The sequence below is a fragment of the Acanthochromis polyacanthus genome, chromosome 2, assembly GCF_021347895.1.
Source record: "Acanthochromis polyacanthus isolate Apoly-LR-REF ecotype Palm Island chromosome 2, KAUST_Apoly_ChrSc, whole genome shotgun sequence".
NCBI classification, from domain to species: domain Eukaryota; kingdom Metazoa; phylum Chordata; class Actinopteri; family Pomacentridae; genus Acanthochromis; species Acanthochromis polyacanthus.
Window position 1 is genome coordinate 38,287,961 of NC_067114.1, and position 23,675 is coordinate 38,311,635.

Below are 23,675 nucleotides of genomic sequence, written 5' to 3' on the forward strand. Positions count from 1 at the left end.
TTTGTAAAAACGATAGAATAAAACTGAGCGGTGTTGTGCTGAAGGACTTTTTAAAAGAAGCTGAATTTCTAAAACAGCTGCATCCACTAAATGGTTCAGGACTTCTTTTGTCTTTGTGTTTTGTGTGTGTGTGTGTTGTGTAGCGGTTGTGTGTCGTCCAGCTTATTGTTCGCTGTCTGATTATGGATTTTACTTTGTGTGTAGGTCGCGGTCGATCAGCGGAGCGTCCTCCGGTCTGTCCACCAGTCCTCTCAGCAGTCCCAGGGTAAGTGTCCGACCCTCCCACGCACTGACTGGTTTCCCACAATGCACCTGGCTGGCTGGCTCTGCTGGCATGCTGTTGCGCTCACACACGTCTCATCAGCAGCTCACACCACTGTGGACTTCATCGTGAGCCTGTTTGACGTACAGTAGAGAGAAATATTCAATCAGATTCCTGTTTGATGACATCAATTATCACGACTTCAGGCTGTTTTCTGTTACTGTACGTCGCTCAGAGCTTCAGATGAAGCAGCACCGGATCCATCGGAGGCCAAACTCCAGATGAGATCCGGTGATTAATGTCCATACGGAGCAGATTCTCATGCGGCTGCAGATTAGCGGAAGAATCGATCAGTCACTCTCGCCCGAAAACTGCTGCTGCAGAGACGAAGCAGGAGGTTAACTTTGCAGATCCGCCTGCAGCCTCCCTGTGCTGCTGTTGTTTCCGTAAAGCCATGCATTTTTTAAAACTAACCGTCAGCAAGGACACCGAGCGCGTATCATCAAACATTTTCTATCATGCAAAGACACACAGAAGCTCCCGTCTTTGTTTAATTCTTCAGCGCAGCGCATAATATTCAGCTTATCAGGCTGCAAACTGAAGAGACAGCATATTGTAGTCTTTACGTCCTGATTCTATATGAAGCTAAAGAATAAAAGTCATCTGGTCTCATGCAAGAACACTTCAGTTACTTATTATATGCTCCCACAAGTGTGCAAATTCAGATTCACCAAACCCTCTGAAGGTGAATTTCTCAATATGCTGGATGCACAGCACATAAAGGTCACGTTCGTGGCCCCCTACTGCTATAAAAGACTTCATGTTCCACTCTGTTGGTGGATATTTTCATTCAGTAAATGTCAGCCGAAGGTATAAAGAAGAACTTCAGAAACCAGCTGACAAAAATAAAACATATTTCACTGTCAGTAGTTGTATTCAGTCATCACAGAATCAGAAATGTGATAGTTTGACGTGGAGTTAAATGCTAAAAATGGTGAGAGATAATCGAGATGCTCATTAGAGGTGAACAGATTATTAAAGATCCCCCCTCACATGACTTATTTGGATTCTTTAGTGTCAGAAGATGCTTTGATCCACAAAATTGCACAAAAAAGGATCTTACAATTACATCTTCTCATTCTTCAGCTTTGTCAGTGTCTAAACAGCCAGTAAGCAAAACTATTTTAATTAAGTTTTGTTGATTTCTGCCGAAGAAATCAGATAAAATGCCTTTATTATTTATGTTGGTGCTTCCTGGGACAAAGATAAATGAGAAAATGTTGTGCATTTCCATAGCTTTCTATACCGAAAATGTCCCGAAGCTTGATGTACACACTGGACCAAACATTCAAATGTATTAGTTCCACAAAAACGAAGCAATTTTATTGCACTTTGGTCACTTTTGTGACACTGCAAACTCAGATTCTGATCGTCAAACCAGTATTTTCCTCCCTGCAGAGAAAGAATATTATATTATGATAGCTATAATTGTATATAAGAGAAAATCATTCCCAGGAAAACATTAGTAAACCTAACCCTGTGAACCCCAAACCGTTTCTAACCACTTTATTTGCTCCCGTCACATTTGTACTCACTGTTGTTTCATTATCAAATTACATTATAAAGTCCTGCACCTCTATGGAAACAGCACAACCATGACTAGAAGAAGAGAGAACTCAGAAATATCCTCTGATCAGTATGGCACAGTTATAAAGCCATGAATCATAAAAAACTAACAAAATTGAATTTCTTCGATTAATTATTTTAGAAAAATTGAGAAACTTGGAATCAACATGTCTGACATATTTTCAAGTGTCTAAAGGTGTCATCAGTACTGGGAAAAAAAACTAATGGCTCTCCATACTATAGATATTTTACTGCCTAAATTTTTTATTTGTTTCTATACGTTTGCTCTGTGTAAACACTGCCTGCAGTTCACCTGAAAACTCAGAATTTTTGACATACAACAGTTGGTCACAGCTGCATAAATCTTGTCAGATGAGCAGTCGAGTACAAAATTTTGTTGTTTTTTTTAAAATACAGTCACTGTAAATGATTTATTTTTGATGAATTTTTAAATTAGACATATAAACTAAAGTGATTTTGATGAAATAACACAACTTTAAACTTAGATTTGGCTACTTTCTCTGATGGAACTGCACATCACGCATGCTTAGAAAATTATCAGTCCAAATATTCTTTTGATTTTTATGGTTTGTGGCTTAAGATGCTGTTTTTCATCATTTTGCTGCTTATATTTTTTAACCCATAGATGCATAAGTGGGTCAAAAATGAGATCAGTGAGGTCGTTTTCTTGCAACATCTTTGTAATGAAAAGTTTTTATCATTTAATTTTCCAGCTATTCCTCAAAAAACATGTTTTCGATATCATTCCATTTAAATTTTTGAGTTACTTTTTATGCTTTTAAAGGAACTGCAATATTTGTTTTACTACCCCAAGCTCTTTATCACTGAGATCATACAAGAGGTTATCCACACACTTGGAGGAAAAAAGTGAAAAAATATCAGCAAAATTAATGCTGACTTTCTTGTATTGCTGTTCTGTGTAATATTCTTCTTTTTCCAATTACCAAAATGTTCAAAATCTGTTATAAAGTGAAAAATTTACATATTTTAAACATGAAATCACTGTTCTATAGACAAAAATACAATACAAACAGTAATACAAATTATTATTCTAAACCAAAATGACATAAAAACACATTGATTCTTATACGGGTCATTTCTCTTTCGGGTCCAATCACTCACGCATCTAAGGCTTAAATCGAAATAACATCCTTTCATGCCAGCCAGCAGGTTCCTTAGGTTCAGGACGTTAAACCACTCTAAAATAAATCTTCATTGCAATAGTTCTTGCATGAGGCCTCTGATGTGATGACAATTTTGTGACTCCAGAGTTGAACCCGTACAGCTTCACTTCATACTCATCAGTCTTCAAGCTTCTTCCTAAAGCTGCTCTGAGAACATTCTGACGGGTCTAATCGGGTTCTGCAGCCTCTTTGTTTTAGTTCTGCTCTGCTGCTGCAGTTCTCACCGGTCTGAACGCCTTAGCAGCGATCTGCTCATTCATCCCACAGCATCGTGTGCAGCACTGAGCATGCTCTGTGGTGGAGGGCGAAGCTAAACCCGTTAGCTTTCAAGCTGGGTCACTTGCTGGTTTTTAGGGATGCACCGATGTCAAGTATGTTCTGTTCACTAAAATCCTCATTTTCAGGGAACGTAAAGAACGTGTAGCTGGTGGTTGTTTGCTGAATGTGATTGATTAGTTATGCATGGTTTGTTTAACAGATGAAAAAAAGGCTTTTCTCAATTAACAGGAAAATGTTTTGAATTCAAACACAAGGTAAGGCTATAATTATTACAGAAATAAGTAAAATTAAGTTTAACTTTTAAAGATAAAATAGATTAAAATGGATATATTTAAATGGATGTAAAGCATGAAAGCCACTGGGACAGAAGCAAAGGGAAATTCAATGTGACGTGTTTCTGTAAACATACTGTTCATCAAAATTTCTGTAATTTTTAGATAATAGATGCCAGTTAGCATTATTATTTTTGCATACTCGGCACTATATCTTATTTTTAAAAATTTGCATAAGTGAAGAAGTTTAGTAAAAACAGCAGTATGTGTAAGCATTTCTCTGTTTTGCGTTAGTAAATCATTTTTCATGCTTCATATCAAACGTTCTGCTAAATTTAGCTGCCAGCCAGAAACAAACAAATATAGAAAACTGAAAAAAACAACCTGTCACTGTGTCAGTATTTTACTTTAGTACTTTACATGGAATCAGAGCCGTTAAACCAGCTGTGGTCGTGTTTACATCTCGGTGCATCCCTGCTGTTAATGCGTCATGAATGCTCCACTGCTGCCTCCTGATTGGCTAATCACTGTGCTAATCGCATGTTCTGTTTTCTTTCTTTCTTGCACTCTCACCACTCCCTGCCTGCTCCACCTCTCCACCCATCTGCCTCGCTCCGTTTTATTTCCTGCTTTTTCTTTCATGGGATGAACCTCTGTGGGTTCATGTTGTTCCTCTGCTGTCTCATTGGCTGAACCTGCTGTCATGTATAACGCTGCTCAACCAATCGCAGCCCCACCGGCGGTTCTTCATCCCGCCTCAGTCCCCAGACCTGTGTCAGTCCCCCAACTGCAGCCCCACCCACTCCCCTGAGGTCCGCCTCAACGGGGTGGGGCCGCGGACCCCCAACTCCTTCCATCCAAGGATGGGCTCCCCCCTCATGCACCCCCGCACCCAGACCCTCCCCGCCAAGCCCAAAGTGTCCGAGAAGCCGCTGCAGACCACCAGGTCCAACCCACTCCCCAACACCGCCCAGAACCCCTCCACCCCCAAATCTGAGCCCACCACGCCCAGCCAGCCTCTGGCCCCCTGCATCCCCAACAGCCCCCGGGTGAGGCGCCACCCTCCCCTCACCGTCCCTCCTAAGCTGTCCATCCCCCTCTCCCCGGTGCCCCCCATGTCGCCGCTCCGCCGGCACCACCTCCACCCTGACCACAACGGCAAATGTGTCCCCATCACGCAGGTGACCCCCCACCCCTCCCCCAGAGGGAGCCCCCTCCCCACCCCCAAGGGCACCCCGGTGCACACGCCCAAGGACAGCCCGGCCGGCACCCCCAGCCCGACGCCGCCGCCCAGCCCGTCCATCGGCGGGATGCCCTGGAGGACGCGGCTCAACTCCATCAAGAACAGCTTCCTGGGGTCGCCGCGCTTCCACCGCAGGAAAATGCAAGGTAGGAGAATAAAGTCGTTTTTTATGTGGCATGAAATAATGCAGGATGTTTTACCAGATGGCTTCAGAAACTCTACTTGGAAACCCAGAGTTAAATCTTACTGCTCAGGGGACCAAATTATGGTTCTCGTCATTTTAATGTCTACTTTTGATTTTGTCTGATATGTTTCTCATATTTTTGAATGATCATCATTCTTTCCGTTTATACTTTTTTTTTTTTTTTTTTTTTTTTTTTACAGTTTGTGGCTCAAAATGCTGCTATTGCCAATTTCACTACTTCTATTTTGTAAGGAAAAGAAAACATGCCTTTTACATCTGCTGGAAAACAAATCCTGCAGCTGTTCTTGTATGATGCCTCTGATGTGGTGACAGGTTTTTTTTTTTAACTCTTAGACTCCCTTAAAGCTGCTGTCCGGAGTTTGAATCGCAGCGTCTCCCAAAACACTGTTGGTCCCTCCCTCCCTCTGATTTCGCCCCTTTATTTGTGCACGCGCGCAGTACATGAGAGAAGTGCCCGGAGTGCTGCAGCATCTCGCCTGTTTTGCTGTTTTCCCCTCTTCTACATTTAGTACATTTAGTAAATAATAAAGGAATTACGTTAGAATTCTGTATTGAGTCTAACTTGTCCTAATACCAAAATAACATGTATCTACTAGGACGAACGAGTAAAGTTTCAATATGTGATTACACTCGTGTATCCCTCTCGATGACGTTGTTTATCAAACTTAGTGCATTTACGCGTGTATATGTGTTACATTGTTTATTTATTTCTATCTAGAGTTCAGAATTGCATGACTCCTCTGACGAAGAGTAGGTCCCAGACGCCCCAACATCTTCCTCCAGAGGTCGGGCATCTAAACGAAGCCGTCAGGCGGGCTATGGAGGCTGTGGTCGGGGAGCGACGCGAGCACCCCGAGCCAAAAAACGTCCTGCAGTCTCTTGGCCTGACAAGCCGTGGGATTGGTAACTTTTCTGGAAGTTGCTGATCCCTGATGCTCTCTCAGCTCCTCCACAAGCAAAACAAATGTGCTCGCGGTTGCGTAGTGCGTAGCTCGCCCACCTCTGCATGGGCTTGCTTGCTGTGCGCGTAACCGTTGATTGACAGCATGACAAAGCTGAAGCTCGAACTTGATTGGTCGGCAGCGACCGGCGCTTTTTGGAATAACATGGGGGTCTATGAGAGGAAGGCGGAGCTCAGGAATAAATTTTCATATCGCGTCATACTAACATTATATTATAGTATCGAACTAGACTAACACATTTAAGCTTTTTTAAACAATGATACATAAATTGAAAACAAACGGAAACTCCGGACACGAGCTTTAAGTCTCAAATATGAGTCCTGTTGCTAATTGTCCTCCTGTCTCACCGATATCTCTTGGTGACTGTTAGCTGAAAAACATGAGAAACATATCAGACAAAATCAAAAGACTGAAGTGAGATTCGCAATTTTGTCTCCTAAGCTGTAGAAGCTTTGAGCATTTTCCTCTAAGAATGAATCACTCCAGAATGATCAAGGTGATTTTGGAGATGAGTGCATCTGCATCCAAAAATATAAACTGTTTGGAACTGGACCTGCAATTATTAATTATCAATACTGTTCAATGAATCGGTAACTATTTTGATAATCGCTTCTTTAGTTTGAGTAAATTCTTCTATTGCAGCTTCTTAAATGTGAATATTTCAGTCACGGTTGATTGCCAGCTGCTTTGATAACCAATGAGTCAGTGTGAGTCATTTTTTTAAGGAAAAAAAATAAAATTCTCTGATTCCAGCATCTTAACTTTGAATATTTTTAGCTTTCTTTCTTCTTCAGTGACATTAAACTGAATATTTTTGGGCCATTTGTCATCTTGGGCTTTGGGAAACACAAATGTTTTAGTATTGTCTGACATTTTACAGACCAAATAATTGAGAAAACAAGCAAAAGATGAATCAACAAGACAATCAGTATTTGCAGTCTATTTAGAACTTTTCTGTCATGGTGTTGCGCTGGTGAAAGCAAACAAATTAGTTTTTTGCTTTGGGTAACTTTCAGATCTGTGTTTGTACTCATCAAACAGAGCTTTGTGCTGTTGATTTAAATGGTCAAACATTTATTTTTAGTTATTTTTGCAACCAAATCTTCCTTTTCAGTGTGTTTCTGCTCATCATTTGGTGCCTTCATGTCCAAAAAACTCTGTCTTGTGAAGAAAAGTTGCTCAAAAATTCTCATATAGCAAATCGAAGAACCCCTAAGTCACAGTACATTATGTTCTGTCAGACAGACTTGAGAACCGTGAGTTTCATTTATGCATCAAGCTGCAAAAACAAGTTGTAATACGATGTGTTTGAGTGAGTGTGTTTCTGCAATGTGACTATTGTTCACATCGCAGCGTTGATATACTGTTCAGCCCCAGGAGGAGGGAAAAGGAGGCGTTTCTGATTTGTTCAGGTCAGATTTTATGATATCGTCTCATTCTTATCTGTGTGATAATCGATTCAGCCGAGTGTGTTTATGCACCAAACTGCATCCTCGCAGCTCAGGGGAATAAATACAAATCATCGCTGTGCTCTTAATAGCTGCATTCAGCTTCGCTTCACCTGCTGCCAACTTTATCAGCAGCGTCTACAGCCTCTGGCCACGTCATAAAGACGATAACTGCCTCATTACGGAAAGCAGAAAACTGACCATTTTACCCTTTTCTGCTTTAGTTTGGGCTAGGTCTCTCACAGCTGCTTTGACAGCACCATAAAACCCTCCAGACAAGCAGAACCAAGACACCAAATACTCTCACAGTGGACAAACAAGGCAGAAAACCTAAAAATTTTGAGCAGCTTATCTCACTGTGACCTCTGTTTGATCCACAGTTCCCACCCAGGAGGACATGTCCAGCCTCACCCCAGACTCCTCTCCAGAGTGAGTAACTCAGCATCACACCGCAACAGCTGCTCATTAGATATATCTGTATGAAAGCAGATTTTATTTTCCCCCACATATAATAAAAAATATAAACCTACTGTTGCCTGCAAGCAAGTTTTCCTCATTTATTGCTTTACAGCATTGAATAATGGCTAATTTGGTGTGACTTTGAGAAGAATTTACAAAAAAAGAAACTCTTCCTTGTCAAAGTGAAGGCTGATTTCTACAGAGCAGTGTCAATTAAAATTATGAAATGTAAAACAGGCAATAGACACTGTAAATAGTGGGAATTTACATTTGCAGCACTCATTTTGCAGTAAATTGCTTAATTTTAAACGCAAAGTCAAGAACTTAGGAATGTGTATTTTCATCCATCCATTCTCTATACACCGCTTTATCCTCACAAGGGTCGCGTGGGGTGCTGGAGCCTATCCCAGCTGACTCAAGCGAAGGCAGGGGACACCCTGGACAGGTCGCCAGTCTGTCGCAGGGCTACATATACAGACAAACAATCACACTCACATTCACACCTACGGACAATTTAGAGTAATCATTGAACCTCAGCATGTTTTTGGACTGTAGGAGGAAGCCGGAGAAAACCCACGCATGCACAGGGAGAACATGCAAACTCCATGCAGAAAGATCCCAGGCCCAGGCCAGGATTTGAACCAGGGATCTTCTTACTTCTCTTACTTCAATCCTGCTTCCAAAAGCCCTTACTAGAAAGCCAAATGTGGATTAATCTGCCACAGAAAATCTCCAACAAATATTTACTTTTAAGATGTAGATCATGGTCTTAAAATCCAGAGTATGTTGAAGGTACAGTTCTATATCCGTGTGAAGCAGTTTACTGATGTACGCAAACTTTTCTGCTCACATTTGGAGGTATACAGTGGAAATACATCCTCAGAATAAAAGGAGCATCTAAGTTATGAGAACCTCTTAAATATTAAAACATTTCAGTCCAAACTTTAAGACTTGGTTGCAGCAACAAAGATTAATTCAGTCTAACAAAGTTGTAATCAGTGTTTAGCAAATCTAGATTTAAAATGAGGAAGCGAGTTTATAAATGAATCCTTTTTGGTACAAATCAGTAGTTTAGGTACCATTAATCTCACCTAAGTACACTTGCTTCTCTACACAGTGAAAATATGAACCAAATCCAGCAGATACAGTTCCTACTATCTCTATAATATAGTCGTACTTCATGTTGCTGCTGCTCCTATTCTGGATGTACAGATGAGAAGAACACTCAACCTGATCTCCTCTGTCTTCAAACCTCATGTCAGACAAGAAAGAAGTTACCAAAAGTTTAGCAGTATAGATAAGGATGAGCTTCATTGATCCCACAGTGGGGAAAGTTCACCGTTACAGCAGCGCCAAAGAAAAAGTAAAGGCAGTGCAACAATAAATAAGAAAAAAAAAACAGTGCAAAAATTGCAGATAACATTACATAGATGATTTTTAAAAAAAATTAGAAATACATTTGCTTTTCCATTGTCATGTACAAGTACAGGTAATAAAATGCCGTATTTTGTGGGACTAATATGTCAATTAATAAAAATACTTGAACAACTGTCTTGTGCGTAAACGCAGCAGTTCTGAGTCTTGTCGTGTGTCCAGCATCATTTCTAACCTCAGCTCTCTTGTCCTCTGCAGACTGGCTAAGAAGTCGTGGTTCGGGAACTTCATCAACCTGGAGAAAGAGGAGCAGATCTTCATCGTGATCAGAGACAAACCTCTGAGCTCCATAAAGGCCGACATCGTCCACGCCTTCCTCTCCGTAAGTCTCCACTGTTCCCTGCTGTCCTCACAGGGTTGAGAGACAGTGTAATGACACCCAAGCTTTTATTCTCTAAAAGAAAGTTCTCATCTTGGTGCATAACGACATAGTATCTATTGGGCTGTAATTACAACTATGCCAACGAAATGTGTAATTTAGAACTCCTTGTTTGAATGGAAACTGCTGGCTAGTTGTTGAGCTAATTTCAATCAGGCACTATGGTAAATATACTCTACCTTTAAAAGTTTGGGGTCACAGACAATTTCATGTTTTCCATGAAAACTCACTTTTATTCATGTGCTAACATAACTGCACAAGGGTTTTCTAATCATCAGTTAGCCTTTCAACACCTTTAGCTAACACAATGTAGCATTAGAACACAGGAGTGATGGTTGCTGGAAATGTTCCTCTGTACCCCTATGGAGATATTCCCTTAAAAATCAGCTGTTTCCAGCTAGAATAGTCATTTGCCACATTAACAATGTCTAGTCTGTATTTCTGATTAATTTAATGTTGTCTTAATTTTAAAAAAATTCTGGCAAAAATAAGGACATTTCTAAGTAACCTCAAACTTTTGAATGGTAGTGTACGATTTAAGTAAGTTTAATGAATTATAACCTAGTTGGAGGCTTCAGAGGTGATTGCTGCTGCTGCCCCGCTAAGCTAGTTAGCTTTTAGCACCACTAGTTTAGGTTAGCGTAACATGGTTTCCTTATTCATTTTTGATTAACTCCAGCTGTTGATTATTTATGTGACATAATGACTCAGCTACGAACATTTTGGTGCATTTAAATAGATTTTTTTTAAGAATACAGACATCGAGAAATCTGTAAATTAGCCCTGCGGTTTCCTGCAAATAGACAGATTGCAACCACTGAAGTTTGTGTTCAAACATGCTGGTTTTAATGACATTTCTGTGGACAGAGTCTGGTCTGAATGCTATAAACATCTAAACTGCTTTAAAACTTGACTGCAAACGTGAATAAGCTATGTCACTAAATGCTAAAGAAAACCCAATCTGTCTAAACACCTTTATTCTTCTTATAAAATGATACAAACAGTAAATTCAGGAATCGCTTGTGCACATGTTTTGAAAGATGTCGGTTCAGGTGTTAGTTGGACTTGAGGTTAGCGTTCAGTCGTGTTGCTTCAGCATCATGTGCAGCCGACTGTTGTCGGTGTTGACTCAGACGCTGACGCCGTAAAATGTCACGACGCGTTAAAATGTGACACGTTCAAAACACCGTCTCCGTCTGCTGCCGTCTCTTCCTCTCACATCCACCTTCGTCTAAACCGATGCAGAAGTTGTTAGTCTGAGCTGCTGCTGACTCAGACTTTCTTTCTCTGCCAGATTCCCAGTCTGAGCCACAGCGTCATCTCTCAGACCAGTTTCCGGGCCGAGTACAAGTCCACAGCCGGGCCGACGGTTTTCCAGAAGCCGGTCAAGTTCCAGGTGGATATCACCTACACCGAGAGCACCAGCGCCACCAAGGAGAATGGCATCTACTCCGTCACCTTTACCCTGCTGTCAGGTAGACAACACACAGCACGAACAATAACATCAAACTGGTGCTCGGTGGCTAATTTTCAGGCTAAAAGGCATCAAGGATAAAATAGTTCACTTTTTAGGTGTCTAGTTTACATATTGCTAATACTGAAGTCAGTTAATTTGCTCATTAATGAAGCAAAAACTCCAAAAGCTTCCACCTTTCAACATCTAAAGTGGGAAGATTTGTTGCTTTTGTTCAATTTATATGAATTACACAGAGATGTGGTGTTTATTGAAGGTCCACAGTTTCTATCATTCTCCTCCAACTTTAGTAGTAACAGTGTTCTGTTGATTGTTCTTTCCTCTTTAGTTCTGACAAAGGTCCAGTTCGGGTGAAAAACATGCTTTAAATGTTTGTACAATTTCATTTAGCAGACGCTTTTATTTAAAGCGACATACATCTGAGAGTAGATTCAGCACAAGCAAGGATCTAGTCAGCTAGTCAAAACTATCTGGATAAGAGCCATAAAACAAGTTCAGGTTCTCTGGTGTTTGTGCTTCTTCCCTTCTGTCCATGTGGTCTTGTTCGGACCGGATGTTGTCCGGTTCTGATGACCTCCAGCCAACAGTAAATGTTGATCCGCCATCTTTGATGTGAACCACACAGTCCAACAAGAGCAGACCGTTTCCATCATAGTGTATATGATGTTGCAGCTCTGATGTATTATGTGAAGCTTCCACTTGCTGTGTTTTAGTCCTGACCCAGGTGTACACAATGGAGACAGCGGTGAGTTCATGACACAGCTGAGCTTCTGTCTGTAGAAACCTCATTATATTGTCAGTAGGTAGTGGTCAGACAGGAGGAGGAGCAGAGATCATGTGTGGTCTGAGGTTGGTTCTGTCATGTAGCAGATGTTTCCTCGTAGCTTTTACTGCTTCCGGAGTGAAAAGTGAAGTGACATCGATGGTCAACTTGGTTTCATAGAGTCTAGGTTTATGTTTGTAACCTTACTGTGGAGTGTTAATGACCAGAGGTGCTGAGGTAGTGGCCAGCTGTTTGGCACTGCAGTAGGAATCGATGCTACTTTTGAAGCTTTCCTGGGGGACAAACTGTAGTGTAGTGGTCAGGTAGTGTGTTTTTCCCCTCTTTCCATAGTCATGGTTAGTTGGTTGCTAGTAAGATCTCACCTCAGTGTCTCAGAGGTGGCTTTAAGAAGACTGGTCACTATGGCACATAGTCTGCTGGATTCAACACCTCTATGTATTTTCTTTTATTAGCCAGCAGCATGGTGATGCTCTGGTGATGCCTGTAACTTCACTTCTTTGATGGTGAGGTTGATGGTGGTGTTTTTGAAGTTGTTATGGCAGCTGACACTTTCAACCTGAGCTGTTCTGTCTCTTTGGTAAGTATGAGAAGAGGAGGAGCAGAAAAAGAGGAAAGAAAGGTAAGAAGAGTACTGGGGAAGATGATAGAAATAAACAGGACGAGCAGAGATGAAAAGTTGGGAGAGGACAAAGTAGAAAAGAAAGAAGGTTCAGAGATGGAACAACTCAGGTTTAAGGTATCTGCTGCCATCACCAGTGTAAAAGCACCGCCATTAAACCTCAACATTCAAACAATGAAGCCACTGGAATCACTAAAAGTAGACTTTGCTGCCAGCCAATGAATGAAGATGCATGGGGGTGCTAAAAATCAGCAAATTACCAGGTCAAGGCAACCAGTCTTATGGTCATTTACAAGAAGCAGCTTCAAAAAAAGACAAAAACAACCACTATATTATCATTTTACCCCTGGTAGGCCACTCTTTACCTTCAAGGACATCCCATGGTGCACCACAAAGGAGTCACTCCATCATCAGTAGCATCAACTCAGTTCCTTACAACTCTGCAAAAGATCTCACCATCACCTCAGCTCCTCCTGATTTCTAAAACTCCAGCAAGGTTAGAAAAACAAAGCTGGACTCAGATGAAACCATGGTACCGTAGCCTACGATGTCACTTCATTCTTTAAACAGTGAAGACTATAAGGAAACATCTGCTCCAGGACAGAACTCTGTCCAGCAGAACCAGCCTCACCTCAGACCACGTACGATCTCTGCTCCACCTCTGTCTGACCAGCATCTACTGACAAAATAATGAGGTTTGTTCAGACAGAAGCTCAGCTGTGTCATGAACTCACCGCTGTCTACAACATGAAAGATTCAGAGAGCAGGTAGGTGGAATCCAAACACAGGAAGCCTTCACAGAACACGTCAGTCTGACCGTCCAGGACTGTCTGCTGCACATTAAAGATGACAGAAGCCTCACCATGAAAGTAAACAGAAACTCTGTTCTCAGGTCAAGATGCTGGAACTCCCCACCAGTCAGTCAGAAGCTTTTCAGAGGAGGGGAGACATCTTCAAGAAACTCAAACAAGTCCAGTTAGCACTTCGATTTATCTGCTACACGCAAAACTGAGAAGAGAAACGCACAGCTGGATCAGAAAACACCGACGTTATAGGTGGGATGGTCTGGCGGCCACATACTTTTGCCGTTTGGAGTAAACAAGAGTATAAAAAGAGCCACTGCATAAAACATGAATGAGCAGAGCTACAATATTCAGTGATGAGGAGCTGAACCCTGAAATGTTGAGGTGCTTGAACAAGGCCACGTCATGAATGTTTAATCTTCTCCCCACGTAGCATCAAAGGGAGCCCGACTAGAACTTTCTTGGCTCGTTATGGGGCTCCTTTATCTTTTAACTTCATCTAACTACTTAACACTTAGAGTGATTGGACCCTACACTCATCCATAAGTGGGTTAAAAATGACCCGTATAAGAATCAATGTGTTTTTATGAAATTTTGGTTACAAAAAATATTGTATTATTGTTTGTTGTATTTTTGTCCACACAAGAGTAATTTCATGTTTGACATGTGATTTTTTTCACTATACAGCAGATTTTGAACATTTTGGTAATTGAAAAAGAAGAATTTTACATAGAACAGCAATAGAAGGATATCAACATCTATTTTGTAGACATTTTTCCACTCTTTTCCTTCAAGGTTGTGCAGCAACTCTTGTATGATATTAGTGATAAAGAGCTTGGGGTAGTAATACAAATATTACATTTTTTTAAAGTATAAAAGGTAACTTAAAAATTTAAATGGAATGATATCAATACTATCTGTTCTGAGGAATAGTTGAAATCTGAAATAATAAAAATAACCTTTTCATTACAAAGATATTGCAATAAAACGACCTCACCGGGTCATTTTGACCCACTTATGCATTTAAGGGTTAATAATCTCACCTTGAATGAGTATGCTAAAGTTGTCAGTGAATATTTCAGTATAATTAGTGAGGTGCTGCCCAGTGAAGTTCACATTTACGTAAAAATTATTTCTTTAGAGCCAATTTGAATCCAAAACTCGGAACATAACCTGCTCCGGCCCAAGATAGCTCTATAGCATTAGTTATCATGGAGATCTCAAGTCAAGTCAATTGCATCCAACAGTATCGGTGACATGAATAAAGTTCGTCATCCAGCTCCCACTGTCCAACATTGCAGTCAAAGGTTCTTTGCCTTCCAGACCAGTTTCTTCTTCTAAAACCTTCCTAATGTTGTACTAGGCCTGCCAACCCTTTTGACTGCATCAGGTTTCCATAACCGTACTCGACCAGCTGCTTTGTTGTGTCTCAATCATGTCCATCCAGGGCTAGCCTACGTTGCCTAATGATGGTTGATGAGCATGCATGTGGACCATACAGTGACTTGTTGGTGAGATGTGATTCCCAGGAGACGCTTTGTACCATCCATAGCATTCTGGTACAAGTCTCATCAATTCTTTTTTGAGAGAGTCTTCGATAGTGACCAGGAGTCAGATCCATAGAATTCCACTGACGCCTTGAATACTCTCATTTTGGTTGTTGTTTTAATTGGAGATACCTATATTTTAGACAAGGAGTTCAATGCTCCTCAGGCTTTACCAGTTTTTGTTTCTATATCATGTGCTGCTTGTGTAGCCTCCAAGATGCAGGAAATCGTCAACCTTTTCAGTTTCAGAGTCATCTAGTGCATGCAATGTCTCTTCAGATGTTGGGCTAAGGTGCATGAATTTCATTTATAGCATTCAGGAAGAGTCCAATCAGTCTTGTTTGTCCGTCTACCCGATGCAGAAGGACTTGTGCTTCTCTGAGAGTGTTTTCCAGGAGGGCGATGTCATCTATGAATGCAAGTTCTAAAAGGACATCTTCAGGATGTCTTCTACTTTGACTACGCTTTAGGCTCAGGCCAACGGAGGGCAAGGTTGCATTCCTCAGTGCATGGTCTAAGCAGATGATGAAGAGGAAAGGTGCTAGAGGGTCTCCTTGAAGTACTCCGTGTCTATAGAGAAGAGATCTGTGCTGCCCTCAGGAGTCTTGACTACCACAGAAGTGGTGAAATGCATAACTTTTATTGATTCAACTATAGGAGGAGGATTCCATATGCCACTAGAATTTGGAACATTTTGTTCCTGTCAGTTGAGTCGAAGCCTTCTTGAAGTCAATGAAAAGCAGTATTGCTCCTTTCTTGTGGTTTATTACCTACTCAACAATACTTCTAAGAGCAATGGAGATCTATTCAGGTAAAAAGAGAGCCACCTTTGTGACACTAAAAAAAATCTGACTTTCAACATACCTGCTAACCCACTAATCTCGTTTCGTGCTACAGCCTCAGGTCTATATAGTGATCTGTGCTCCTCCGGTTTCTCTTCAGGTCCCAGCCGACGTTTCAAGCGTGTGGTTGAGACCATCCAGGCCCAGCTGCTCAGCTCCAACGACCAGCCCGGCATCCAGCCGCAGATCTCTGGTAAGTGGACTCCCCTCGCCACCCGCCCCGACCACGCCTACACCCCCAACCCTCCTCCTCCTCCTCACAGCCTCCCTCCTTCCCCTATCCTCCCTCCTGGCATCACAGCACAGCCACACCCTGCGGCTCACCTCGGCTCGGACCCGCTCGGCTCAGCTCAGCTCGGCACACTGCTTTTAGCACACGGCATCTCCACGTGCATGCCCCTGCCACATACCATGGCGTGCACACACACACACACACACACACGCAGTCCAATGAACTCTAGATGTGCATTCACAGCTCTGATTATCGTCACTCAGGACATCAGACGGTGATTTATCCTCCACAGACAGCAGCTCGGCCACCACACTGTACCCTGACTCAGCAGAAAACGCACACACACACACACACACACAGTCGGTCAAGCTAATGAATATTTACACAAATCTACACGTGTGGATTAGCCATCGCATCTGTGCATGCAGCATTTTTGTCTCAAAGAGGGTGAAAGGTGTCAGAACACATTCAGAATTTTCAGCATTTTTGAAACAGAATCCCACAATTCTCTCTGAGCTCTTCCTGGACATGATTGGATATTTTCGGGGCTGCCTATATATATATAGATGGAAAATATGGAAGAAAAGAACGAGTGACTGTGTGTTCTCCGGCTGTCCTTGTTACCAGTTCTGTTTGTCGTCCTATCTGTGGTTATTTACTTGATAATGGTCCCCTCTGGTGGTGAAGCAGGGCAACTACAACCCAAACACAAACCGTCACTCTTAGTGCGCACACGAGAACACACAACTGGGAGGAAAGCGGCCATTAAACCACACCGACTGACCCAGTAGCACCAGTCTGGCCTGCCACAGATGGGAACTGTTATCAGGAACTGTTTGCACAACCTCAGCTGCCACCAAGCCACCGTGTAGATGTGCCAATAACCCACATCTCTATCTATCTATCTGATCTCTCTCTCTGGCCTGCCTCTCCATGCCACCCTGCTTCTCGTCATCCACAGCTTAACGCCTCTTGGATGGACTGAATGACTCGCATGCTGAATGAAAACCCAGAACCATGCACACACACACAAAGCACTCATATACACAGTGTGAAAAACTGACTTCTGAGTAAAACCAGCTTTGGGATCCAGTTGTCAGGTGTGTGCCGATGGTTCTGGGTGAGCTGCCATTCACGCTCGGGACTGAAAATGTACTGAAGCATGCGACACGAGCGAGCAAACAGTGACGGTGTTTGTTGATGTCTTTGCAGTCTGAGAATCTGCATGCGTTCAATGAAATGTACTAAAACACCTAACGGCTCTACAGACATGTGAACCGGATGGCCTTCTGTGTGTGTTTACATATGAGGTTGTACATGTGTAGCCAGTGGCAGATGGATTTTTAAGGAAAAATATCTGCCACAGTGAATGTTCAGCCCGTTCCTCAGAGTCCCCGGGATAAAATATCTCGCCGGTAAATGGTTACCAAAATGCTAAATTCAGCACTCTGGACTTATTGCTGAGACCAAAGGTAGCGTTAAATGCTTTTATCATTAAACACCATGGCCAGGAAAACTTAGAAATAGAGCTTTATAACAATAGTGAAGAAAGCATTGACAGTTTCCTCTCAAAACACAACCCCAGCTGCCACTTAGAAAAGGTCACAATTGTGGACACTAGGCCACCCACTGACTAAAATCTTCATTTCAGTGTAATCAAATCTGGTTGAGTTGTAGTTGAGAAGTTTAAGGACAGCTTCAACCGCATCAGTAGCTGTTGCCATCTAAATGTGGTCAAATGTTTAACTGAGCATTCTGAAAATCTGCAAAATAAAAAGCAAATTTATGCAAGTTTTCATCCACTACTGCTATATTAACGTAAAGATGTCTTTATGCCGCTGCAGAAGAAAAAGATGCAACAAGGTGATGTAATTAAACATGTGTTAGTTAAACCTCAAACAATAGGAAAACAAAGAATTAATCCATGTAACATGACAGTAAGCTTGCTGGCTGAGAGAACACTGGGCAACACAGGGAGGGTTTTGAACAATTAATGCTACAATTCTGATCTGTTGGTTGCTCATTTTGTCCTCATGGTTGTGGAGCTGTAAATGGCTCAATTTGGGGCATTTTCGAGGCAAACTGAATACTTTAAAGGCTGTAATAAAGCAGAGAAAATCTCTGTTGACTGAAATCACACCTACTTTTCAACCAATATGGACACTATCTGTACTCTAAATGAGCAATGAATTCACACTACCCGCTAGTTTTAGTAGCTAAATCAACATAAAAAGCTAGTATTTGCAGCATATATCAATCTATTTATTTATTATAGAAATTCTAATAACTGATTCGGAGCAGGCCACTTGTACATGTTGGCGATTTCTGAAAATAGAACTGTTTAAATTTATGTATCCAGCACAAGAACTATTGAAGAATAAAACACAGAGAAGATAGCTACTGTTTATGAATGAGCTGTTATGTTAGTTGTTGAGCTGTGATATACAAACTGATGTTTAAAAGGTTTACACTTTTTTTAGGCATCAGTTTGAGCAAAATGCAGAAACGCTGAAGACTTCTTTGAAATGTGTCAGTTAAATTCGAGCCGACTCCGAGTAAACACTCCCAGTTCAAAAACTGAAAGCATAGGAGTCCTAACAGGTAGTCTGTTCTTCCTGCTGCCAAAAAATAATGGATTAGTGCTAGGAGACTGCTGATGTAGAGCCTTTCTCTTTATGAAAGTAAAGAGAACCATAAGGTGAAAAATTAAAAAGATTGTATTTCTGTGCAAGAAATTCAATGTAAAAATGCATCTTAAAAGAGCATTTCCTGTTTCAACGTCAGAAGTATTGCACAAATATTGGCCAAATTGTCAAAAATGAACAGTTTAAGGAAGTTATCCCTCACATTGGGATTTCATTGGGATCCCAGATTCTTCCTCGCCTGACCCACAAAAAACCTACCCAGGAATTAGTCTGTTTCTTAGACCCTGTAAGCATCTTCATTTCAAATCTGGACCAGACACAGATCTACACCTGAACCGTTTAAAGTTTATGGATTAACTTATTATACACAATGCAAGAACACAATAATACAGAAATGCACATTCAATTTTTAAAAATTCCTCTTGGTTTTTTGTTTGAAGCCAGAGCAGCTGCTGTGAGGTGTAGGTCGGGGGACGAGTGATTAATGAAAGCGTATGGACCAACCAATCAACCAGCTGACCTGGAGACAGCTCTAATTACATCTAGTATTTTATTGTTTGGCCTTCTTTAAACATATCTGCTAACAAGACTAGCTTCGACTCAAACTCTACACACATTTAGACAGAGCATCTGGGCCTTAATTATCATTCATTACTTACCGTGCATAATCTATTTTGTAAGTATAGCCTGAAGAAAATCTGTCCAGCTACGATTCATCACAAAACGAAGAATCTGTCTAAAGAGAGATTCTGTCAAATGAGCTGAACATTCACCAGAGTGGAGCCCCATCAATAGGGATTGTTCTGTGTTGGTCGGTGTGCGGCTGATGTTTGGTATCGGCTCACCTGCTGATGAAGCGCTGGGCCTCAGTGCGTTGGTTGGTGTTTCTGACACTGTCCTCTGCTCTCAGATGGCTCTCAGCGCTCAGCTTCTTTGCCCAGTAAATCCTCCAAGCGTGGTAAGAACCAGAGCGACCGGGAGCTCCCGGCAAAAACACCTTAACTCTGGCTTTTAACACACACTGCCAACGTCCTGGAGGCCTGTCACCAACACACCCTGTCTGCACTAACACAAGTGTGAGAGAGAGAGAGAAAGAGTGTGTGAGCTGCAAATACAGTGAAACTTCATCTTAAGTCATTTAAATGTCAAGAAAAGTAGAAATAAACAGTTACCATTTTTACAGAAAACTGACTGATGGCACCAGATGACACCAAACTAACCATTACATGTAATGATTTTTTTATATTTTTTAAGTCTTACTGGAACAAATTGGCCTGTTGGTGGCACTGGAATAAAAATCAGAAGCTCCATTTTGACTGGATTAATCTCCAGGAGGATGTGGAGGATTTTACTCCAGTCCAGAGACTTTAACTCCGCTATCGATGTAAAAAATTATCTGTTTTATAACAGAGTTGCTGCATATTTAGGCACAATTGTGAATCAATGCAACCACAGTAAAAAAAAAAAAAAAATAGATAAAATTCTGCAACATTTGAAATTAAAAAGTAGAAAAAAGTCTAAAAGAATTTCCAAATCAAGTTTAGTCCATTGCCCGTTTCTTTCAGTTTATTTCCAGTTTTTGACTTAAGAGGTTTGTTTATTTTTTTGTGCTTTAAATCCATAAATGAATAACAAACTACTTTTTTCATTTTCCAACTATGGATTTTCAGTTGAATATGAAAAAAAATAAATGATACATACATCTGGAAAGTTCCTCATTACACTCTACCTGCAGCCTCATTAGCCTAAATGAATTATAAATCAACATAAAAAGCTAGTATCTGCAGCATAGCATTTGAACGCGTTTATTTATTACAGAAATTTTAACAACAGATTCGGAGTAGGCCACTTGTACATACTGGTGATTTCTGAAAATAGAACTATATTAACTTGTGTTTCCAGCACAGGAAAGTTAGATTCTGGATACTTTTAGAGAAAATTAGACAACAAAGTAGGTTTTAGTGACTGAGGAAGAAGTTTTAGTTTTATACATTTTTTTTATGCATTAAATCCATAAGAACAAACTTTTTTTCCCCCATTTTCCAACTATGGATTTTCAGTTGAATATGTAAAAATTGATACATCTGGAAAGTTCCTCATTTCCATGTTAAGAAATTTTAAAGATAATATATGTAAGGAAAAACTGAAATGAGAATGAAGAATTGGAGGAGACTCTACTAAATGCAAGCCGTTTGTGTGATGCAGCAAAATAGAAAGTTGGATATAATATTCTGCAATGAACACTTAAAACAAGTTATATCCTTGAGTCTGATTAGTTTCCAGCCACAGTTCACAGCTAAAAATAGAAAGGAAGCGCACCTTAGTTTGAGGTTTTTGTCATTTATTAGGATGAGACTCATGGATTTTCCTGATTAATTCTCAGAAAAGACAGAATAATACCCATCGAACATCAACAAAGACAAAACCCAAACATATTCAGTTTAATATCAGATAAGAACAGATGTAAAACCTCACATCTCAGAGGCCAGAATGAGGAATATTTCAGCATTTCTTGCTTAAAGACTTATTTGAATAGACTTCTTGTTTCTTTAGTTAAGGACCCACTTGACCAGGACTGATGTTTTCAGGTCAGATTTGTTCTTCAAACGTTCCGTCTGGAGACTAAATGACTTGAGAAGAGGAAATGTTTCACTGCATGTCTGTGTGCGTGGCTGTAAACTGACCTCTGCATGTTGATGCTTGATATCGGATTGTTCCCTCTAAAAACTTTCCATATTTGAAATCACTGGAACAAGATAAGAAAGAGACACAAAAAGCAAATGTTGAGCGTTGTTGGAGAGGACGGGTGGTAAGTTGTCACCTCAGCACCAAAACACAGATGTGGTATCACTGCAGGACGCACCGTTTGAAGACTAACCCAAGCAATGATAAGTGACTGTGTATTAATGTGTGGACTGTGCTGTACTGTTGCATGTTTGACTCATTCATGACTGTTCTGAAGCACTTACCAAGAGAAGCTTTGTCTTATTGGATGGATGTTGTTGTGATGGATGTTGACACGATGGAGAGCTGACTGGAGCTTTGGAAGACTTTCACTGAGTCCTGCAAGAATCTGAAATGCAGACAGAAAACAAGAGGAGATAAGTAGCACGAACAGGGTTATTTATTTATGAGCAGAGACACCAAAACCTTTTTATAGACTCACTGTTAGTTGGAAGCACCGATACCCGAAGTCACTCCAAAAGTGCAATTAAAGCCAAATGCAGACGAGATCTGTACAGAGGGAGGCAGGGAATTCAAAAAGATAATAAAACTGCTCAGAAATTACGGGTAAATAAATAAGGAGCCTTCAGAACCTGCCTCAGATTCATCACTTTTTATGTTTTCAGTAATTCAATCAACCCAATAATTCAGTAATAATTTGTACATCTGTGCGAGTACAAACAGGAGCTGCTAAACGCTAATTCAGCTAACTAAAGAGTCTACCGACAAATGTGAACAAATACAGGGTTAAAACAGCGTTCAAAAAGCTGACAATACAACAGCCTATTACTTCACTTTAGAGTCTATGTTCTCTATAGGTTCAATTTAGATGTTTGACCTTGAAGGCAACACTAAGCCAATCAAATACTGAAGGACAGATGTTCTTTTTATTAAAAAAAAGTCTAAAACGTATCATGTTTTATCGTCTATTTTCCTCCAAATGGGGTCATGATTTACAAAAGAAATATGATGTTCGATTAAAGGAAATGTGAAACTAGTGATTGAGAACATAAACCTGTTAGGAAAATGTTTTACTAACAGAGCAGGTGGTTCATTTTGTCATAGATTTCTATACAATCTGACTTCTTTTTGCAACAACAAGAGTCACCCCCTGCTGGCAGGTTTAAGGAACTTCAGCTTTGGCTTCACTTTTCAGACTTGGACTTTTTATTTACAGTCTATGCTAAATATGGCCGGTAATTATTTCTGAAGATGGAATAAAACATTTGGATATTATATTCATAGTTTCTCCACACTACTATTACTATTAACTCAGTTTACCTGAATTTAATTTTCCGCTCAAGCTTTTCCGTTTCCAATCCTCATTTATTTGTTTGTTTTTTATTTACTTAATGTTCAGTCGCTAGAATTTTATCAGCAGTCACTCTGGACTGAACAGTAACGGTGCTAAGGCTTCGGCTGACTTATGCCACAAGTGCAAATACAATGGTGATATGTCAAATACAGATTGCAAAACCTGAACAATGAATACAATTTTAAAAAGTGCTCTTTTAGTGAGGGTAGTTTTCTAATTCTAATGGTCAGTTTTAAGCCAGCAGTGATTTCTTGGAGCATAAATAATAAAATGTCAAACAAAATCAGTGCAGCAGAGATGTGGTTTTACAGACGCATGCTACGTATATATTATACAGCCTGAATATGCCATGAAGATGTTTTAAAAACACTAAACACAAATTGTACGCTATTGAACAAAATTAGGAAACAGCAAGCAACATTTTTTGGACACATGAGAAAAGAGACCCTGGAATATATAGTTACAACTGGAAGAATTAATTGGAAGAGAGCATGAGGCAGACAGAATGAAAATGATAGACGGACTGACATCATGGCTACTCATGGAACGGACAACAGTCACAATTCAGAAAGCAGAAGATCGGATTAGATGGAGAAAAATGATCGCATACACCAAATGGCACTTGTTAGAGTGACTTCTGTAGGTCTTGGAAGTTTTTAAAAAGCACTGGAATTCATTTCTTAAAGAGAAGTTAACTTTAAATAAGTGACTTTACTTCGGCTAGGAGCATTTTTAAATATTGCATTGAAGCTGTGGATGGTGATAAATCATCACAGTGAGTTTTAAGTCATGCTTTGTCCAGTTTGTGTCGTATTAAAGAGTCCCTGTAGAAACACTGTAGGTTGCTTTAACCCTTTAAATCCTACGAGAGCAGCGCCACTGTCATTTAATGAGCACTCTTAAAATCACTGTACCT

General features: G+C 40.6%; 1 protein-coding gene and 1 long non-coding RNA gene across 11 annotated transcripts in view; one reads left to right on the top strand and one right to left on the bottom strand.

The window, feature by feature from the left end:
• The window catches only part of LOC110957844 (serine/threonine-protein kinase BRSK2-like), a 213,716-nt gene that overhangs the window by 185,912 nt on the left and 4,129 nt on the right, over positions 1-23,675 (top strand). For 6 of the 10 annotated variants that reach the window (XM_051937166.1, XM_051937173.1, XM_051937187.1 and 3 more), the window contains 6 exons: positions 205-265; positions 4,826-5,033; positions 7,883-7,931; positions 9,594-9,717; positions 11,069-11,249; positions 15,944-16,036. In XM_051937166.1, the coding sequence (XP_051793126.1) occupies positions 205-265; positions 4,826-5,033; positions 7,883-7,931; positions 9,594-9,717; positions 11,069-11,249; positions 15,944-16,036 (716 nt within the window). Of the gene's footprint in view, positions 1-204; positions 266-4,375; positions 5,034-7,882; positions 7,932-9,593; positions 9,718-11,068; positions 11,250-15,943; positions 16,037-19,630; positions 20,202-23,675 lie in introns of those variants that run through there. The other 4 variants (XM_051937153.1, XM_051937159.1, XM_051937163.1 and 1 more) reach the window with 3 other exon arrangements.
• Positions 267-21,795, bottom strand: LOC127530496 (uncharacterized). The gene is made up of 4 exons (XR_007937069.1): positions 21,690-21,795; positions 21,405-21,466; positions 19,566-19,785; positions 267-396 (listed from the first exon to the last, which is right to left on the bottom strand). It is a non-coding gene; the product is annotated as an uncharacterized LOC127530496 (long non-coding RNA).